We start from the raw sequence: 21,409 nt of genomic DNA on the forward strand, positions 1-21,409 counted from the left end.
TAGCTGATTGGCTGACGGTGGGACATGCCTTGCATATGCTCTGAGCACTGTTCACACTTTGTGGCCGAATATATTCAACATGTTTGAAAATTATCGTGATGCCGTAAGTGCTCAGGAGCCTGTGACAGCCATCAACCACAAATCAGGTATGTGTTTACACTTTACGGGCTGTGGCGTTACGTTTTACTCCAGGTTTGCTCCGGTTTCCTCCGATTTTGAAAAAATACGCCGGGAGATCGGGCTAAAAACGTGTAGTGTCCGCCAAGCGTAACACTCTTGCTGCTACAGATGTAGGATCTTCATTTGATCACCCTGTTGCAGGGCAACTTTCCTTTCCAGGAAATGTTTTACTTGTAGTGTATTTGCAGTTTAAAAAGGCTTCTGACGTTTGTAATTTCCACTTTAAAATTTCAGACTTGATTTTCCCTTACGAAAAATGGATCAACCCCTAATTAATGTCCATTAATTATAATCCACATAAAAATTTACATTTCCTATTGCTGCAGGATTATTTTCCTGCTGTAGCAAACTGGATAAAATTATATCTGTACCTGACATGCACACATCACTATATTATTTTGTGTGTGTGTGTGTGTGTGTGTGTGTGCAGCCGGATGAGGAGATTCTGGGTACAGCAGTAGAGGATAAGACCTCAGTCCACATCCCCATGGAGAGCAGCAAGCTCCTGCAGTCCCCCAAAACACACGACCCCAGGTAACACACACACACACACACACACTTATGAAGAGACACACACACACACACTTACCTACGCACACACACACACCACGAACACACACACACACACACACACACTTACATATGAACACACACCCACACACACACGTGATGGTCGAGATAGCTTAAGCAGTCATTACTGGGCGCTAGATCTGTACTATCGTCTAGGATTGATGTGCATTCCCGGTAATGAATCAAATGAAATTGTATTTGTCACATGCTTAGTAAACAACAGGTGTACAGTCATGGTCAAAAGTTTTGAGAATGACACAAATACTAATTTTCACAAAGTCTGCTGCCTCAGTTTGGATGATGGCATTTTGCATGTACTCCAGAATGTCATGAAGAGTGATCAGATGAATTGCAATTAATTGCAAAGTCCCTCTTTGCCATGAAAATGAACTTAATCCCCCAAAAACATTTCCACTGCATTTCAGCCCTGCCACAAAAGGACCAGCTGCCATCATGTCAGTGATTCTCTCGTTAACACAGGTGAGAGTGTTGACGAGGACAAGGCTGGAGATCAGTCTGTCATGCTGATTGATTTAGAATAACAGACTGGAAGCTTTAAAAGGAGGGTGGTGCTTGAAATCATTGTTCTTCCTATGTTAACCATGGTTACCTGCAAGGAAACACGTGCCGTCATCATTGCTTTGCACAAAAAGGGCTTCACAGGCAAGGATATTGCTGCTAGTAAGATTGCACCTAAATCAACCATTTATCGGATCATCAAGAACTTCAAGGAGAGAGGTTCAATTGTTGTGAAGAAGGCGTCAGGGCGCCCAAGAAAGTCCAGCAAGCGTCAGGACTGTCTCCTATAGTTGATTCAGCTGCGGGATAGGGGCACCACCAGTGCAGAGCTTGCTCAGGAATGGCAGCAGGCAGGTGTGAGTGCATCTGCATGCACAGTGAGGCAAAGACTCTTGGAGGATGGCCTGGTGTCAAGAAGGGCAGCAAAGAAGCCACTTCTCTCCAGGAAAAACATCAGGGACAGACTGATATTCTGCAAAAGGTACAGGGATTGGACTGCTGAGGACTGGGGTAAAGTCATTTTCTCTGATGAATCCCCTTTCCGATTGTTTGGGGCATCCGGAAAACACCTTGTCCGGAGAAGACAAGGTGAGCGCTATCATCAGTCCTGTGTCATGCCAACAGTAAAGCATCCCCCCCCCCCAAAAAAAAAAGAACACAGTCATGAATAAAGAATGGTACCAACACATCCTCCGAGAGCAACTTCTCCCAACCATCCAAGAACAGTTTGGTGACGACCAATGCCTTTTCCATGATGGAGCACCTTGCCATAAGGCAAAAGTGATAACTAAGTGGCTCGGTGAACAAAACATCGACATTTTGGGTCCATGGCCAGGAAACTCCCCAGACCTTAATCCCATTGAGAACTTGTGGTCGATCCTCAAGAGGCGGGTGGACAAAAAAAAACCCACAAATTCTGACAAACTCCAAGCATTGATTATGCAAGAATGGGCTGCCATCAGTCAAGATGTGGCCCAGAAGTTAATTGACAGCATTCCAGGGCGGATTGCAGAGGTCTTGAAAAAGAAGGGTCAACACTGCAAATATTGACTCTTTGCATAAACTTAATGTAATTGTCAATAAAAGCCTTTGACACTTATGGAATGCTTGTAATTATATTTCAGTATATCATAGTAACATCTGACAAAAATATCTCATAACACTGAAGCAGTGAACTTTGTGAAGACCAATACTTGTGTCATTCTCAAAACTTTTGACCACGACTGTAGACTAACAGTGAAATGCTTATTTCCCATCAATGCTGAGTGAAAAAAAGAGAAATAGTAGTGTATTCCGGGTAGCTATTGGTTAACTATTTAACAAATTTTTTTTCACTTAGATTGGGGGTAGAAGCTGTTCAGGGTCCTGTTGGTTCCAGACTTGGTGCATCGGTACCGTTTGCCGTGCGGTAGCAGAGAGAAAACAGTCTATGACTTGGAAGGGCTGGAGTCTTTGACAATGTTTAGGGCCTTCCTCTGACACTGCCTGGTATAGAGGTTCTGGATGGCAGCTGTAGAACTTGGTGCAGCTGTAGATGGATCAGCTGTAGAACGTATTGAGGATTTGAGGGCCCATGCCAAATCTTTTCAGCCTCCTGAGAGGAAGAGGCGTTGTCGTGCCCTTTTCACGACTGTGTTGATGTGTGTGGACCATGATGTGGACACCGAGGAACTTGAAGCTCTCGACCTGCTCCACAACAGCCTCGTTGATGTGGATGGAGGCGTGCTCAGCCCTCTGTTTTCTGTAGTCCACAATCAGCTCCTTTGTCTTGCTGACGTTGAGGGAGAGGTTGTTGTCCTGGCACCACACTGTCAGGTCTCTGACCTCCTCCCTGTAGGATGTCTCATCGTTGCAGGTGATCAGGTTTACCACCGTCGTGTCGTCTGCAAACTTAATGATGGTGTTGGAGTCCTGCGCAGCCACACAGTCGTGGGTGAACAGGGAGTACAGTCGTGTTCCCCCGTGGTCATCAAGTACATCAAGCATCCGCCATTCAGGCTGCAAAAGCATCATTTCCCTCCTTAACTATCTTTAACTGTCTTAATAAAACACAATTTTCCGTCACCATTTTCGTATTTTTGGACAACTTAGGATGTTGCACACCCTTGGCTCAACGCGGTTGTTAAGGAGGGAAATGATGCCTTTGCAGCCTGGATGGTGGATGCTTTATGTACTAGCCAGTCCACGGGGGAGTGTATTACCGGGAATGCACATCAATCCTAGTTGATAGTGCAGATCTAACGCCCACTATCGGCTGCCTAGGCTATGGTCGAGACATCTAATGGACAGGTAAGTCTTAGTTAATGTCTGTGCTCACTGTCTGTATGTGGTGTCTTTTGGTGGTACAGTAGAGGTTTGTTCATTGCACCGCTTGTTGAGTACTAACCCCCTCAGACTCCACCCTCCCCTCCTTCCTACCCCCTCTGACCTCTGACCCATTGCTTTAACCCCTTCCTCCCCAGGTGTGACCCCTCTGACATTAACATATCTGATGAGATGTCTAAAACCACCGTGTGGAAATCCCTCAACGCCAACCAAAAGGACAGTCGCATGGGGGCCACTAAGAAGGCAAGGCCCTATCCCTCTCTGCCTCTTTCTTTTTCTAGCTTTCTCTCACAGTCACTGTCTGGTGCACTGCATTGTCGACCCTTCTGCCCACTGTTTTCTCAACTCTCTCCTCTCCTACTTGCATTTTATGGAATCAGTTGTTTGAGTTTTTAATGTTATGATACTTCTTCATAGGCACTGAGACAAGTTGGAAATTGGATCTCCCTCAAACTGGATTTGCCATGGTATATTATTAACCATGTCTCTCTGCTCTCTCTCTTTCTCATTCCTTACCTCCCTGTGTGTGTGTGTGTGTGTGTGTGTGTGTGTGTGTGTGTGTGTGTGTGTGTGTGTGTGTGTGTGTGTGTGTGTGTGTGTGTGTGTGTGTGTGTGTGTGTGTGTGTGTGTGTGTGTGTGTGTGTGTGTGTGTGTGTGTGTGTGTGTGTGTGTGTGTGTGCGTTTGTGTGTACGTGCGAGTATTTCTCTATACAGGATTGAAATGGAAGGTCTGGAATTTATAGATCAGTGAGAGAGTGGAACCTTATGACTACAGAGGCTGTGACCTACACTTCAATAAGCCAGACACATAGGTCATAGGGCATTTCTAATGCCCCCTTGTGTTTTGGCTCACACACATCTTTAACCCAAACACCTCCTCTACAATACTGGGACCCCAAGAGTCTCACCAGCCCCACTCCCACATCTAACGGCTGCTCTCATACATCCACATAACACACACATGCACCCCTAACACACACACATTCCCTCAAACAACAACAGCAACAACAACAACAAACATGTTTCCTTCAGAACAGCCTTGCTGTGTCTATGAGAATGCTCCTTCAAACCCAAACCAGGATATTTTCTAAATCACAGTGGCTCTACTAGTATGTTATCTTTACTTTAAAGAGTATTTTTCTTTACTGTACCATAAGTGTGTTTTTTATAACCGTGGTGGTCTTGTCAAATTATTTTTTAAATTCTAACGTATATTATTGGATCAATAATGTAGAGATATTTAACTTTGGACATAAAATCTGTGTCTGTACGATGTGAGAATATTGCTAGAAGAGACCGTTCAACCAGTGACATCAATAATTTGATTATGCGCTATAATAATCTGTTACCTTTGTGGATATTTCTGTGTTGAATATAACTGTTCAGGTTAGAAGTACCTGTACAGAATGTATGTGATCTTTTGTTCCTGTCCATGTGTTTTACCTCAGTCAACCTCTTTGGAATTAGGAACTCTTGTCAGGCAGTATGGGTAGGACCTTAAGTTTTTCCAGATCACGTGATCTCGGGTTGTTCCTGATCAGGTCACATGGTCAGGAACAACTCACAGCGCCTAAGTATGGGTAACACTGTAAAAGGTTAGAGGCCAGAGGGGAGTAGAAGTGGAGCCTAAAGCAGTACATGACCACACCTAGAAATTACTCCCAGAAATGGCCAGAATACACACCTTTTGACTGTGTGTGTGCGTTTCTGAGCAAGTTTAATATGTGGGAATCCATAATTCATGGGCAAAACCAAACACGCTGAATATGAGCAATAAATTAGCCCAAATGAATGGCCCTGTGCAGAAGATCTACCTACCACTGAATCTACCTACACTAAACACACTTGCTGGACCTGATGGTAGAGGTTTCAATGACCTCTCAGCGTTTTCAGGACATTTAATTTCATTGATAGACCTGTCCATTTCTCCTCAAAAGTGCATCCTTCCTCCTTCCTCCACTCCATTCTGTTGACTACTGATCTTAGATCTGTAATAATGTAAAGGAAGGAAGGAAGGATGTATTTGTCAAAGTATTTGAACAGGACCCTAATCCATTAAATTGGGACCACATCTCTTACTTTGATGTGTGCTCTCTGCTCCGAGACTAGTGCCAGTTGGGAGGCGAGAAAACATACTGCCACAGTATTCCTCAATAACATACAATTCATTTGTAGTTGCACATTGTATAGATACAGTATATATAATATATATGTTTTATTTTCAAGAAACTGAGTAAGAGATTATGTATGACAATAATGTATTACGATGATTGATTTTAGAATATGAATGTTAAAAACGGTCACTTTCTGTATATAGTGTAATAAATGGGACAATGCGCTAACAGAAAGCCTAATGAATGCATCACAAAAAGCATCTAAATACTAACGTAATAAGAAGCACTCCATTAGGAATATATCCTCCCAGGTTTACAAGATGTTTCCCGCCACTAAATCCAACTGCCTACTACTGACAAACTTCAGGAATGTGTCCAATATGATGATGATTGTCATTTTCATGTGCCAAGGTGGCTTTAAGTACAGGCTACATGCAGTAATAATACCCTTACAAAGATCATGAGAGATACAGCATCTTGCTTCAGATAAAGCCATGATTGTTTGTCAATAGTCATCTTGACATGATCACCCAATGGGTCCAAATAGATTACATTCCTCTTTTTTCCAAACCTGATGGAAATACTAATGGATGGAATGTAAGAAACATTGTACTGAAGAGTAACTAGAAAACATTGTATTGTTTTGCTCCTGTGCGTTATACCTCTCAACTTCCTTTTAAATCATCCAATCATTTTGTTTCTTTGTCCCAGACAACAGTATGAAATGTCTTTAAGAATAAGTAAAAGTACAGTGTGACACAAACACAATCAAATATGAGAATTCAAACACTATAAAACAGCCAAACTTGAAATACACAAACCACAAAACATACAGTGAAAGCTGAACAAACTGTTAGAGAATGAAACCAAACTCAAAATGTGATTTAAAAGGCCCCATGCAGTTAAAAACTAGATTTTCCTGTGTTTTATATATATTTCCACACTAGGTTGGAATAATATTGTGAAATTGTGAAAATGATAATAATGCCCTTTTAGTGTAAGAGCTGTTTGAAAATACTTTTTTGGTGGGATGGAGTTTTAGCCTGCCGGCGGTAAATTATTCAATAGACCAATAAGAAAGAGAGTTCCAAACCTCTGACAATAACAGCTAGTTTTCTGTTTTCCCCTCCCCACTCAGACTACTCCCAGACAGTCCTAGCAAAATTCTTGCTTGAGAAATTGCTCTTTGCTAAGTAGCTATTTTTGTTTCTTTTTGACCATTTTAATTGAAAAGAATCACAGTAAGGTACTTAATTGACCCTTCACTAAGCCCCGCCCCAGAATGTTGGGCATCAATCGCTGTGCTCCAATGGATAGCAACTGTCGTCAAGTCTGACACCTCGGACAAGCTCACATTTAAAAGGCATGAAAGCCAATGAGAGCTATGGCAAAACTGAGAGTTCATCAAAATATAGCTAAATTGTTTAAATGGCTGAATAACAATGCACCAGGGGTACTTGCTACTGTGATTCCTGAAATGCAGAGTCTGTTGATGGAGTATTTCTTTATCCAAAATTATATTTTTGTTACATTGTTTGCTAGCTCAGCTGGTTAGCTAGCTCTCAGTCTCATTGACCACCAAACGTTGCTAACGCTAGCTAGCTAGCCACTTATTATAACTGTGGGGAGCTAGCTAACCAGAGGTGGAGCTAGCAGGCCAGAGGTGGATGAATGTAGTGCCCTCGTTTGGGTGTAGGGTCTGATCAGAGCCTAAGGTAAGGAGGTGCCGTTCCCCTCACAGCTCCGTAGGCAAGCACCATGGTCTTGTAGTAGATGCGAGCCGCTTTGATGTTAGCGGAGAACGACAGGGTGTTGTCCAGGGTCACGCCAAGGTTATTTGCACTCTAGGAGGAGGACACAATGGAGTTGTCAACCGTGATGGCGAGATCATGGAGCGGGCAGTCCTTCCCCGGGAGGAAGAGCAGCTCCATCTTGTCGAGGTTCAGCTTGAGGTGGTGATCCAACATCCACACTGATATGTCTGCCAGACATGCAGAGATGCGATTCACCACCTGGTTATCAGAAGGGGGAAAGGAGAAAATTAATTGTGTGTCGTCTGCGTAGCAATGATAGGAGAGACCATGTGAGGATATGACAGAGCCAAGTGACTTGGTGTATAGAGAGAATAGGAGAGGGCCTAAAACTGAGCCCTGGGGAACACCAGTGGTGAAAGCACGTGGTGCGGAGACAGATTCTCGCCACGCCACCTGGTAGGAGCGACCTGTCAGGTAGGATGCAATCCAAGAGTGAGCAGTGCCGGAGATGCCCAACTCGTAGAGGGTGGAGAGGAGGATATGATGGTTCACAGTATCAAAGGCAGCGGATAGGTCTAGAAGGATAAGAGCAGAGGAGAGAGAGTTAGCTTTAGCAGTGCGGAGAGCCTCCGTGACACAGAGAAGAGCAGTCTCAGTTGAATGACCAGTCTTGAAACCTGACTGGTTTGGATCAAGAAGGTCATTCTGAGAGAGATAGCAGGAGAGTTGGCTAGAGACGGCATGCTCAAGAGTTTTGGAAAGAAAAGAAAGAAGGGATACTGGTCTGTAGTTGTTGACATCGGAGGGATCGAGTGTAGGTTTTTTGAGGAGGGGTGCAACTCTCGCTCTCTTGAAGACGGAAGGGACATGGCCAGCGGTCAAGGATGAGTTGATGAGCGAGGTGAGGTAAGGGAGAAGGTCTCCGGAAATGGTCTGGAGAAGAGAGGAGGGGATAGGGTCAAGCGGGCAGGTTGTTGGGCGGCCGGCCGTCACAAGTCGCAAGATTTCATCTGGAGAGAGAGGGGAGAAAGAAGTCAAAGCCTAGGGTAGGGCAGTGTGAGCAGGACCAGCGGTGTCATTTGACTTAATAAATGAGGATCGGATGTCGTCAACCTTCTTTTCAAAATGGTTGACGAAGTCATCCACAGAGAGGGATGAGGGAGGGGGAGGAGGAGGGGGATTCAGTAAGGAGGAGAAGGTGGCAAAGAGCTTCCTAGGGTTAGAGACAGAGGCTTGAAATTTAGAGTGGTAGAAAGTGGCTTTAGCAGCGGAAACAGAGGCAGAGAATGTAGAGAGGAGGGAGTGAAAAGATGACAGGTCCTCAGGGAGTCTAGTTTTCCTCCATTTCCGCTCGGCTGCCCGGAGCCCTCTTCTGTGAGCTCGCAATGAGTCGTCAAGCCACAGAGCAGGAGGGGAGGACCGAGCCGGCCGGGAGGATAGGGGACATAGAGAGTCAAAAGATGCAGAAAGGGAGGAGAGGAGGGTTGAGGAGGCAGAATCAGGAGATCGGAGGGAGAAGGATTTAGCAGAGGGAAGAGATGATAGGATGGAAGAGGAGAGAGTAGCGGGAGAGAGAGAGCGAAGGTTGCGACGGCACATTACCATCTGAGTAGGGGCAGAGTGAGTAGTGTTGGAGGAGAGCGAGAGAGAAAAGGATACAAAGTAGTGGTCGGAGACTTGGAGGGGAGTTGCAGTGAGATTAGTAGAAGAACAGCATCTAGTAAAGATGCGGTCAAGCGTATTGCCTGCCTTGTGAGTAGGGGGGACGGTGAGAGGGTGAGATCAAAAGAGGAAAGGAGTGGAAAGAAGGAGGCAGAGAGAAATTAGTCAAAGGCAGACGTAGGGAGGTTAAAGTCACCCAGAACTGTGAGGGGTGAGCCATCCTCAGGAAAGGAACTTATCAAGGTGTCAAGCTCATTGATGAACTCTCCAAGGGAACCTGGAGGGCGATAAATGGCAAGGATGTTAAGCTTGAATGGGCTAGTGACTGTGACAGCATGGAATTCAAATGAGGAGATAGACAGATGGGTCAGGGGAAAAAGAGAGAATGTCTACTTGGGAGAGATGAGGATTCCTGTGCCACCGCCGCGCTGACCAGATGCTCTCGGGGTATGCGAGAACACATGGTCAGACGAGGAAAGAGCAGTAGGAGTAGCAGTGTTTTCTGTGGTAATCCATGTTTTCGTCAGCGCCAAGAAGTCAAGGGACTGGAGGGTAGCATAGGCTGAGATGAACTATGCCTTGTTGGCCGCAGAACGGCAGTTCCAGAGGCTGCCAGAGACCTGGAACTCCATGTGGGTTGTGCACGCAGGGACCACCAGATTAGAATGGCAGCAGCCACGCGGTGTGAAGCGTTTGTATGGCCTGTGCAGAGAGGAGAGAACAGGGATAGACAGACACATAGTTGACAGGCTACAGAAAAAGGCTACAATAATGCAAAGGAGATCGGAATGAAATGAGCTAAACATCTGGGAAAGCGAGAGAGCGGGGCCTCCCTCACTTACATTTCACTGAAACACTCAAATATAACTCTCCCAACTTCCACTTTAGAAATGATAATTGTTGTAAACTACAGCGGTTCAATGTTTTCTAGGAATAGACTCTAACTTAGTTTATTCAGCTAGCTAACTTGGTACAGTATTCTTCCGTGAAAACTGTCCAGGGCACCGAATCCTATGACGCCATAGCCAACTAGCATGCCAGCCTCCAATAACACGGTGTAGCACCAGTACTCGGTTACAACAAACCAATGTGTTAACACGCCAAACAGATCATTCGTGTCCGTGTCTAACGTTGTGTAAAGTTTGGGGTTAGTTTTGACAGTTTGATTGAGTACGTCGTCAACTTATTCAGCCAGTTAGTTAGCTAGAATAGTTAGCATACTAGCTAGCCATTGCTCTCTGCCAACGAACCACCCCTCCTCTGACGGCACGAAACACACAGAGAGAGCCAAGCTAACGTTAACTAGTCACCCATGTCCCGAATTCCCTTGAACGACTCTTGTTACCAGTATGTAAAAACAAAACAAAAATAAATGTAGGTTATAACTTACCCTTAGTAGCTACTGTTAGCCAGTTAAGTGCAAAGCTAGCCACTGAATCGATTCAGCCAGTAGCGTCTGTCCCAACGGAGAGAAAGCGTCTCCAAATATTACAGCTAGGTCGTTCCAGCTATTGTTTAGTTAGCTATCCAGGTAGCAACAAGCTAGCTACATTTCGAGTACAGTAGCTACTAACTACCTAACGTTAACGCTTCAGAAAAACAGCTGAATGGTACGTAGCTAGCTGGCATAATTACAGGTACTCTTAAGCGTGAAATAACATTGGAAACAACTATCCACAGTTGCTAATAGTTACCTGTAGCTACCCGCTAGCTAGCTAGCTTTATTGGTCCAGGTAGTGGGTTAGCTAGCCTCGTGCTTCACCGGGCTCAGACGAATACAATACTTACCTACAATAATTACCTACAATAACCTACAATAACTACCTAGATAAACTACCTACAATACCTAACTACAATACCTACCTACAATCTAAATACATGGTTTAAGCTTTACTCGACACCATATAAGAAGCCAAGCTTACCTCCCGCATCCGAGTAGAGAAGACTTGAGGCTTCATACCCATGACAATACAATAATTATGAATACAACTATAATCTGCTGTCCACATCAGGATACGACTTTAGATAACTAGTTAGCTCCAAAGTGGTTATAGTAGTAGCTTTGACTGCATGACAGTGTATTCAGAGCCATCCAATCTTCCACAAACTTAATTGTACCAGGTTCCCGTGAAGCAATTTTAATGACAGTCCTCCACAACATACCCAATAGTCTCCTGAATAGCAAGGGTAGTTTGTGTTTAATTTTACTGTGTATTAAAAACACAGTTTAAGATTGTTGTTAGTGGTTTTCTCCAGTAGTTTGAATGGGGAATGGAGCTTCCCGGGGAAATGTTGTCAGAGGTTGCAACAGTAAGCAATGGGGGCAGGGCTTAGCAAAGGGTCAATTGTTACCTAGAAATTATTTGATATTGAGATAAAAACGGCTGCATTGGACCTTTAAGCAAGCAGAGCTACTGTACATTCACACACTGTTAGCGGATGTGCTCTCAGAAAAGACTTGAATAATTTAGCAAAGCAATCTTAAAAATTACATGATTCGTTTTATGCGATTGTTTGAATAGATTTGTTAATTTCTCAATGTGTTCTTCTATGTATACAGTGCCTTCAGAAAGTATTCATACCCCTTGACTTATTCTACATTATTTTGTGTTACAGCCTGAATTAAAAATTTATTAAATATATTTTTTTCTCACCCATCTACACACAATAACCCATAATGACAAAGTGAAGACATGTTTTTGAAATGTAGCAAATGTATTGAAAATGAAATACATAAATAGCTCATTTACATAAGTATTCACACCCCTGAGTCAATACATGTTAGAATCACCTTTGGCAGCGATTACAGCTGTGAGTCTTTCTGGATAAGTCCCTAACAGCTTTGCGCACCTGGATTGTACAATATTTGCACATGATTATTTTAAAAATTATTCAAGCTCTGTCAAGTTGGTTGTTGATCATTGGTAGACAGCCATTTTCAAATCTTGCCATAGATTTTTAAGCCGATTTAAGTCAAAATGATAGTTACCGGAGTTGTAACTCCAGTTCTATGAGTGGAGCGAGCCCCATAGGGGAGGTGTCCCTATAAGAGAGAACGCTTTCCCTCAATCAGCCTCCCGAGAATTATCTTCAGGGCCTTAAGTCCTATGGGGCTCCGCTCCACTCATAGAACTGGAGTTACACTCCGGTAACTATCGTTCTATATCGTGGAGCTCCGCCCCATAGGGGAGCTCTGCTCCTATTGGTTTAAGGCGGAGCGCAACGCTCCAAGATGTACTCCCTGCCGAGCCCAACACTTCCCACCTAAATGAAAAGGTCGGGCCTAGCAATGGCTGCGACCAAGTCCCACAGTACTGTAACACACTGTGTCACAATATACTGGGTCCTCGGTACAAATCCGCCCCACCTAGTCCAATGGCATTGCCAATGTCTAGTGGGCAGATAACCAGAATATGAGTCATACTAATCTGAACCAGCAGATAGATGACGTCACAATTCCGTCAATATTTTATGACCGGTCAACAGTAATGTAACATAGTTACAAAAACAATTTCCCTCATCATTCCGCCCCAACCCAGTAATACTGGTTGGCAGATAAATAACATTCCCTCTACTGTACTGAACATGTCAGTCAGGAGTCATGTCATATATGTCTCCCTTTAACAGGAGCGGACCTGAAAGAGACCTAACTCTTTTAGTCCTGCATTCCTTTCTCCTAGCTCAAGGCCTCCCATCAGCTACGCTGAGTACAGACCGAGCCAAAGAATTAGAAGACATAAAATATCCAAGAGATAGGTGACGACCACGACACCGCTGCACAGATATCCTCTACCCCTGTTCCTCTGAAAAGGGCAGTAGAAGCCGCTACTCCACGAGTGGAGTGGGCTCTTATACTCTGAGGCAATTTTCGCCCTGTTGCCTCGTAAGCTGTCTCAATGCCTTCACAAAGCCAATGAGACAGACGCTGTTTCGAAAGTGGTCTACCTAGTGCAGCCGCACCGTGACACACAAACAGCTGAGGCGATGACCTAATCGCTGCTGTGCGCTCAACGTAACACGCCAAAGCGCGCACTGGGCACAGGCGATGGAGCCTTTCCTCTCTCCTCTCCCCATGGGGAGGGGGAGAAAAAGCCCACAGCTCCACGGTCTGTGATCTATATGAGCTCTTAATAACCTTCGGCATAAATGCCGGGTTAAGACATAACACCGCTCTGCTCAAATCGCCATTAATGGCAAGGCAGTCGGGTCTCATCAAAAGAACACACAAATCACAGACACGCTTAGCAGTAGTCAAAGCAAGCAACAGTGCCCTCTTCACAGACAGCATCTTGAGGGGAATTTGATTCAATGGTTCGAACGGCGACTCACAGAGCGCTTCGAGTACCAAAGCCAAATCCCACTAAAAAACGCCCAGCGCTGCTTCCTCTCTTTCAAAGAAAGGAGGGCGCAGCTGGCACATAGTGGGGAATCTATGAGGCCGTCCCTGGCGTGCTGAGAACCAAGACACACGAAACATAAGTCGTGGGAGTCAGCAGCCGCCATAGAGGAACAGCGACATTGAGGTCTGAAAAGAGCTTTTGGGGGTGGAAAATGTCCTGGTGTGCTCATTTTAGGACTGAGTTTCTTCGTCCTGAGTCTTCGTCGGCGTCTTCAGTCTAGTCCAGTCGCTGAAGATAATGGGAGGCTGATTGAGGGGAAGCGTCCCCTCTTATAGGGACACCTGTACTCCTATTGGCTGCAGGTGTGTGCATAATTCTGTCTCAGGTGGTTCACGAGGTAAACCAATAGGAGCAGAGCTCCCCTATGGGGCGGAGCTCCACGATAACTAGGCCACTCAGGAACATTAATGTAATCTTGGTAAGCAACTCCAGTGTACATGTATATTTGGCCTTATGTTTTAGGTTATTGTCCTGCTGAAAGGTGAATTTGTCTCCCAGTGTCTGTTGGAAAGGATCTTGCCTGTGCTTAGCTCTATTCCATTTCTTTTTACCCTAAAAAACTCCCTTGCCGAAGACAACTATACCCATAATACGCAGCCACCACCATGCTTGAAAATATGAAGAGTGGTACTTTGTATCTTTGTAGTGACTGCGTGTATTGATACACCATCCAAAGTGTAATTAATAACTTCACCATGTCTGCTTTTCTTGATTTTTTTTACACATCTACCAATAGGTGCCCTTCTTTGCAAGGCATTGGAAAACCTCCCTGGTTTTTGTGGTTGAATATGTGTTTGAAATTCACTACTTGACTGAGGGACCTTACAGATAATTGTATGTGTTGGGTACAGAGATGAGGTGATCATTCAAAAATCATGTTAAACACTATTATTACACACAGAGTGAGTCCATGCAACTTATTATGGGACTTGTTAAGCAAATTCTTACTCCTGAACTTAATGCCATAACAAAGAGGTTGAATACTTAATGACTCAAGACATTTCAGCTTTTCATTTAGCATTAATTTGTAAAACTTTCTAAAAACATAATTCCAGTTTGATATTAAGGGGTAGTGTGTGTAGGTCAGTTACACAAAGTCTAAATTGAAATACATTTTAAATTCAGTCTGTGTGAATACTTTCTGAAGGTACTGTATGTCAGTATGTGCTGCCCCGGCTGTTCTGTCGAGTGTGTGTGTGTGTGTGTGTGTGTGTGTGTTGAGACTTTGACGTTGTCCAGTGTAGTGCAGTCAGTGTCACTGTGTCCTCACCCTCACCCCCAGTCCCAAACTCTTTCTCTGAGATCAAACACTTCTGGTATCAGCTGTGTTTACCCAATATGATTGAGTGTGCCCCCTCCTCTTTTCCTCCCATCCTTTCCTCCTCTCCTCTTCCCCTCCTCTTCTCCTTCCCTCCATGTAGTGGGTAGATGAGTCATAGTGTACAGTGTCAGACAGTGTTTTCTGATGAGTACAAGATTGGCCTTGTGTCCACAATTAATTTAACAGACAAGGTTAAAGAGAGAGAGGGATGAGAGGAGGGGACAGGGGTGAGGGAGAGAAATGAAAGAGAGGGGGAGAGATACAGAGGGGATAGAGAGAGAGATTTTCAGGGAGAAAGATGCCTTGTCTGAAAAATATTAAATGCTTGTTAGTCCATAGCTAAATTATTCTAAATGTTTTATATGTGTAATGTAATTTTTGATTATGGAAACATGGGAAATAAACCATAAATCTTTAAAAGTATACTTGTTGTTTGTGTCCTTGCATTTAAATGGTATTTTAGGAGGGTAAGGTTTGAAGTGTTTTTAATTAAATGTGTAGTTCAATACTGTCAGTCACTAAGGTAACGTCCCAACCTCAAAACGCAGAGTCTTCTTGTGCCACTAGATGGCGATGGCTCACAGAAAGTCAAAGGCCCTGTTATTAAATTGCTTGTTTAAATGAATACTTCCTTAAAACTATCACAGATTTGACATGGTTTCATTGGTGAAAGCCAAAATATGGAATTTCTACCCAATCAAATACAATACATGAGTTTCGTAAGCAGGAGAGGAAAAAAGAAAGGATGCATTTTGTAAGTATTTAACTGGGCCAAATATTATTTTACACATTTTTTTTATTTAACCTTTATTTAACTAGGCAAGTCAGTTAAGAACAAATTATCATTTACAATGATGGCCTACCAAAATGCAAAAGGCCTCCTGTGGGGACGGGGGCTGGGATTTAAAATAAAAATATAGGACAAAACACACATCACGACAAGAGAGACACCACAACACTACATAAAGAGAGACCTAAGACAACAACGTAGCATGGCAGCAACACATGACAACACAGCATGGTGGCAACACCACTTGACAACAACATGGTAGCAACACAACATGGCAGCAGTACAACATCGTAGCAGCACAAAACATGGTACAAACATTATTGGGCACAGACAACAGCACAAAGGCAAGAAGGTAGAGACAACCATACATCACGTGAACCAGCCACAACTGTCAGTAAGAGTGTCCATGATTGAGTCTTTGAATGAAGAGATGGAGATAAAACTGTCCAGTTTGAGTGTTTTTTCCAGCTCGTTCCAGTTGCTAGCTGCAGCGAACTGAAAAGAGGAGCGACCCAGGGATGTGTGTGCTTTGGGGACCTTTAACAGAAATATGTTTAGGAGGCCTGACATAAGTCCTGCTCCCTCTCTCTCTCTCTCTCTCTCTCTCTCTCTCTCTCTCTCTCTCTCTCTCTCTCTCTCTCTCTCTCTCTCTCTCTCTCTCTCTCTCTCTCTCTCTCTCTCTCTCTCTCTCTCTCTCTCTCTCTCTCCTGAGGTGAGGACCCTGAGTGTGGAGTTTAGACATCTGGAGGTAATCCAGCTGTCAGAGAAGAGGAGTAGGTCCTGATTACAAACAGCTGGTGGTGCTAAGTCCTACCCAATCACAGAGCCCCTCTCCTGTGATGTCAGTGTCAGGGCAGGGTGTAGCTATGGACACTCTAGAACAGAGGGGAGGGGATCAATGGCAGAGCGGTACATACACTCAGTGGCCAGTTTATTAGGTACACCACCCCATTCAAATGGTTCGCTCCTACAGACAGTGAGCAGGCAGACAGGTATCGAAGCATCCAGTTACTGTTCGATTAAATGTTAGAATGGGCAAAACAAGTGACCTATGCGACTTTGAGTGTGGTATGATTGTCCGTGCCAGGCATGCCGGTTCAACAGTGTCTAGGGTTTACGGAGAATGTAGCGACAAACTAAAAAATCCAGTCAGCGGCAGTACTGTGGGCAAAAACAGCTTGTTGATGAGAGGTCAAAATGAGAATGGCAAGAATCGTACTAGTTCCCCCACGTCTTGGAGCACACTGGTTATTACATAGACAGTGTAATATGAATAATATAATAATGTTAGTAATATACCTGTATGTGTATGATATTGCCTTGTCTCTTGGTCTTATTCGTGTTGTTTAACTTTATTAATAAAGGCACCATGCATTTTCTGTGTGAATGTGGCAAGATTGAACTCTACAGTACAAGATTTGTTAGGGGAAAAACACAATGAATTACCAGAGGAGTATCCTACAAAGCAAGCTAGATCTACTCAGGATTTTCTAAAACTAACCAGCTTCAGCTTGCTTCACATTCCAGCTCAGGCTTCATCCGTACTATGAATGTGGATATTGCTCATCCGCCTGCCGCTAACTCTAGCAGGCTTAACTGCGTGTGCATATCGCACATGCAGTGGTGTAAAGTACTTAAGTAAAAATACTTTAAAGTACTACTTACGTCGTTTTTTGGGGTATCTGTACTTTACTATTTATATTTTTGACAACTTTTACTTTTACTCCACTACATTCCTAAAGAAAATAATGTACTTTTTACTACATACATTTTCTCTGACACCCAAAAGTACTCGTTACATTTTGAATGCTTAACAGGACAGGAAAATGGTCCAATTCATGCACTTATCAAGAGAACATTCTGGTCATCCCTACTGCCTCTGATCTAGCGGACTCACTAAACACAAATATTTAATTAGTAAATTATGTCTGAGTGTTGGAGTGTGCCCCTGACTATCTGTAAATTAAAAATTAAAAAACAATCGTGCCATCTGATTTGCCTAATATAAGGAATTTGAAATGATTCATACTTTTACTTTTGATACTTAAGTATATTTAAAACCAAATACTTTCAGACTTTTACTCAAGTAGTATTTTACTGGGTGACTGCTCACATGGCTAGTTATTATCTTTGAGATAATTCTGAAACATCAATCCATGGGCGAGTCAGTGCCATGTTTTAATTTGTGCCGAAATCAAAATGATGTGTGATGTGATATATTCTAACATTACTATTTGTAACACAAAAAAACTTTTGATTAAGAAGGCAGCAACAGTAAACATGTTGTCCCCCACGAATGATGCAGTGCCCCCCCTTGGGCAAATTGAGATATTGCGTGTGACTAATACATTTGAGTTAATTACTATAGCTCCCGCCTTGGGCCAATCAGTGTCATTTTGTAAATGCCGGATCTCTATGGCAAGACGCATCATTCACCCAAGTTTTGTAAAAATGTAGCCAGTGCTGTCTGAGATGTCGCATGTGACTAACGTACGGCGACAGATCCACAGTCCCATCCCCGATTTCATCGTGGGGTAAATCAAATATTTAATCAGTTGTCTTCCTCAAATGGGGATGCTGACACAGTCTTTGCAAGAGGGAGGGAATCTGATTTCATTGGTCTTCAACTCGCTGCTCAGTCATTTCATTCAGGGTTAGTGGAGTTAGCCTGCCCTGGAGCAGGTTAGTTCTGAATGATTTGTTGCCATAGACATTTACCTGGGTAAAAGGTGAGCCACTTTCGTATGACCAGTTATCCCGAATTGAACTTAGAGTTACCTCGCTAACTTCTCAAACCTGAATCGTAGGAGCTTCTCAAACCTGCTTCGTAGGAGCTTCTCAAACCTGCTTCATAGGACTAAACGCTCAAACCCCTCAGACTATTCTCTTCATTTTTCTTGCAAAGGCAAAACCAAAACAAATTCTCCACCTCACCCCCCTCCACTCTAACAGATGCAGCTCTCAGGCCCTCCCCTCCATCAATCTCTGTCATAAATCTATCAGAGGCAGAGATGGGGAACTGCTGAATACAGATTTGTCAGCAATTAATCTAACCTCCATTACCAGGCTCTGAATACTTTGTTCTCCTAACCAGGGAACAATGAGCCACTCAAACACCCAGCCCCAAGGTGTGTGTGTGCGTGTGCATGTGAAAAAGACATTAGGAAACAACATCCTATTCTGATCTGACACATACAGTGGGGGAAAAAAAAGTATTTAGTCAGCCACCAATTGTGCAAGTTCTCCCACTTAAAAAGATGAGAGAGGCCTGTAATTTTCATCATAGGTACACATCAACTATGACAGACAAATTGAGATTTTTTTTTCAAGAAAATCACATTGTAGGATTTTTTATGAATTTATTTGCAAATTATGGTGGAAAATAAGTATTTGGTCACCTACAAACAAGCAAGATTTCTGGCTCTCACAGACCTGTAACTTCTTCTTTAAGAGGCTCCTCTGTCCTCCACTCGTTACCTGTATTAATGGCACCTGTTTGAACTTGTTATCAGTATAAAAGACACCTGTCCACAACCTCAAACAGTCACACTCCAAACTCCACTATGGCCAAGACCAAAGAGCTGTCAAAGGACACCAGAAACAAAATTGTAGACCTGCACCAGGCTGGGAAGACTGAATCTGCAATAGGTAAGCAGCTTGGTTTGAAGAAATCAACCGTGGGAGCAATTATTAGGAAATGAAAGACATACAAGACCACCGATAATCTCCCTCGATCTGGGGCTCCATGCAAGATCTCACCCTGTGGGGTCAAAATGATCACAAGAACGGTGAGCAAAAATCCCAGAACCACAAGGTGGGACCTAGTGAATGACCTGCAGAGAGCTGGGACCAAAGTAACAAAGCCTACCATCAGTAACACACTACGCCGCCAGGGACTCAAATCCTGCAGTGCCAGACGTGTCCCCCTGCTTAAGCCAGTACATGTCCAGGCCCGTCTGAAGTTTGCTAGAGTGCATTTGGATGATCCAGAAGAGGATTGGGAGAATGTCATATGGTCAGATGAAACCAAAATAGAACTTTTTGGTAAAAACTCAACTCGTCGTGTTTGGAGGAAAAATAATGCTGAGTTGCATCCAAAGAACACCATACCTACTGTGAAGCATGGGGGTGGAAACATCATGCTTTGGGGCTGTTTTTCTGCAAAGGGACCAGGACGACTGATCCGTGTAAAGGAAAGAATGAATGGGGCCATGTATCGTGAGATTTTGAGTGAAAACCTCCTTCCATCAGCAAGGGCATTGAAGATGAAACGTGGCTAAGTCTTTCAGCATGACAATGATCCCAAACACACTGCCCGGGCAACGAAGGAGTGGCTTCGTAAGAAGCATTTCAAGGTCCTGGAGTGGCCTAGCCAGTCTCCAGATCTCAACCCCATAGAAAATCTTTGGAGGGAGTTGAAAGTCCGTGTTGCCCAGCGACAGCCCCAAAACATCACTGCTTTAGAGGAGATCTGCATGGAGGAATGGGCCAAAATACCAGCAACAGTGTATGAAAACCTTGTGAAGACTTACAGAAAACGTTTGACCTGTGTCATTGCCAACAAAGGGTATATAACAAAGTATTGAGAAACTTTTGTTATTGACCAAATACTTATTTTCCACCATAATTTGCAAATAAATTCATTAAAAATCCTACAATGTGATTTTCTGGAAAAAAAATCTCATTTTGTCTGTCATAGTTGACGTGTACCTATGATGAAAATTACAGGCGTCTCTCATCTTTTTAAGTGGGAGAACTTGCACAATTGGTGGCTGACTAAATACTTTTTTTCCCCACTGTACCTCCATTCTTCTCTTGTTCATTCTCCAAACCTTGTTTATATGATCTGGTCTGTCATCTATCTGGCTCTTTCAGGAAACCCCATCAACACTGGTCTTTCTCTTAGAACAGAGGATCAACAGGAAGAGGAAGAAGGATTCGGCTCAGTTCCATTTCAATTCAGCCAGTTCCTAAATCCCTTACTGTTAATAGATGGCACTACTCAAAATTGCATTGCATCTTCTGAATTGAAATGGAATTTAGCACGACAAACAGGGAGGTGAATGGAGCCGTGGCTATTCTGTATTGAACCATGAATATACTGTATTAGCAGTGGAGAGGCAGGCTGATGGGCTGTCATGTTCTCTACTGGAGGGTTGCGTAATTGACAATCATCCAGACAGCTCTGCCGTTTAACCTTGGGTTACCACCATACACTCTGGCCAGCTAATTGATGATCTGTACTTGAGGAGAGAAAGGACACAAGTGTGTTTGTGTGTATATGTGTGTATGTGTATATATGTGTGTGTGTGTGTGTCCCTGTGTGTGCGTGCGTGTCCTTGTGAGTGTGTGTTTGTGTTTGACAGAAAGTATAAGAGTGCTGACAGTGTTTCTGAGAGACAATGCCCAGCTCAGCAAACACTTTTCCTGTTCTGTGTCCAAAGCTTTCCTGTCTCTGTTTTGGTTGCTCTCTCTCTCTGTCAGTGAAATGTATCATCCGAGTTAGTTGAAAGGATGAAATTTTTTTCATGTGGCACACAAACACTTTACTTTGGCTCTTTATCTTTCTTTCCCTCATTTTGACACACACAGACGCACACATTTAGATGACAACTCAAACAAAAATCAGACATTGTTTTTCCATTGGAATTTGGTTGTGCTTTTAGATGGTTGATAGCAAAGTAAAACACATTGGGAATTCAACAAAATTCTGTCTTTTTGAGTGGGTGAATAAAGGTTGAAATCTCATTGATCAACGTCTCAACCAAAACCGA

The 21,409-nt window shown here is 43.5% G+C and overlaps 1 protein-coding gene across 1 annotated transcript in view; it reads left to right on the forward strand.

Annotated features, from left to right (window-relative positions):
* The window catches only part of slc4a8 (solute carrier family 4 member 8), a 62,730-nt gene extending 55,890 nt beyond the window's left edge, over window positions 1-6,840 (forward strand). Inside the window, exons 22-24 of the mRNA XM_041891273.1 lie at window positions 611-714; window positions 3,732-3,837; window positions 4,309-6,840. Coding sequence (XP_041747207.1) covers window positions 611-714; window positions 3,732-3,837; window positions 4,309-4,314 — 216 coding nt within the window. The 3' untranslated portion in view covers window positions 4,315-6,840. The remainder of the gene's footprint in view (window positions 1-610; window positions 715-3,731; window positions 3,838-4,308) is intronic.
* Window positions 6,841-21,409: the final 14,569 nt, after the last annotated feature.

Source organism: Coregonus clupeaformis, chromosome 12, assembly GCF_020615455.1.
Source record: "Coregonus clupeaformis isolate EN_2021a chromosome 12, ASM2061545v1, whole genome shotgun sequence".
NCBI classification, from domain to species: Eukaryota; Metazoa; Chordata; class Actinopteri; order Salmoniformes; family Salmonidae; genus Coregonus; species Coregonus clupeaformis.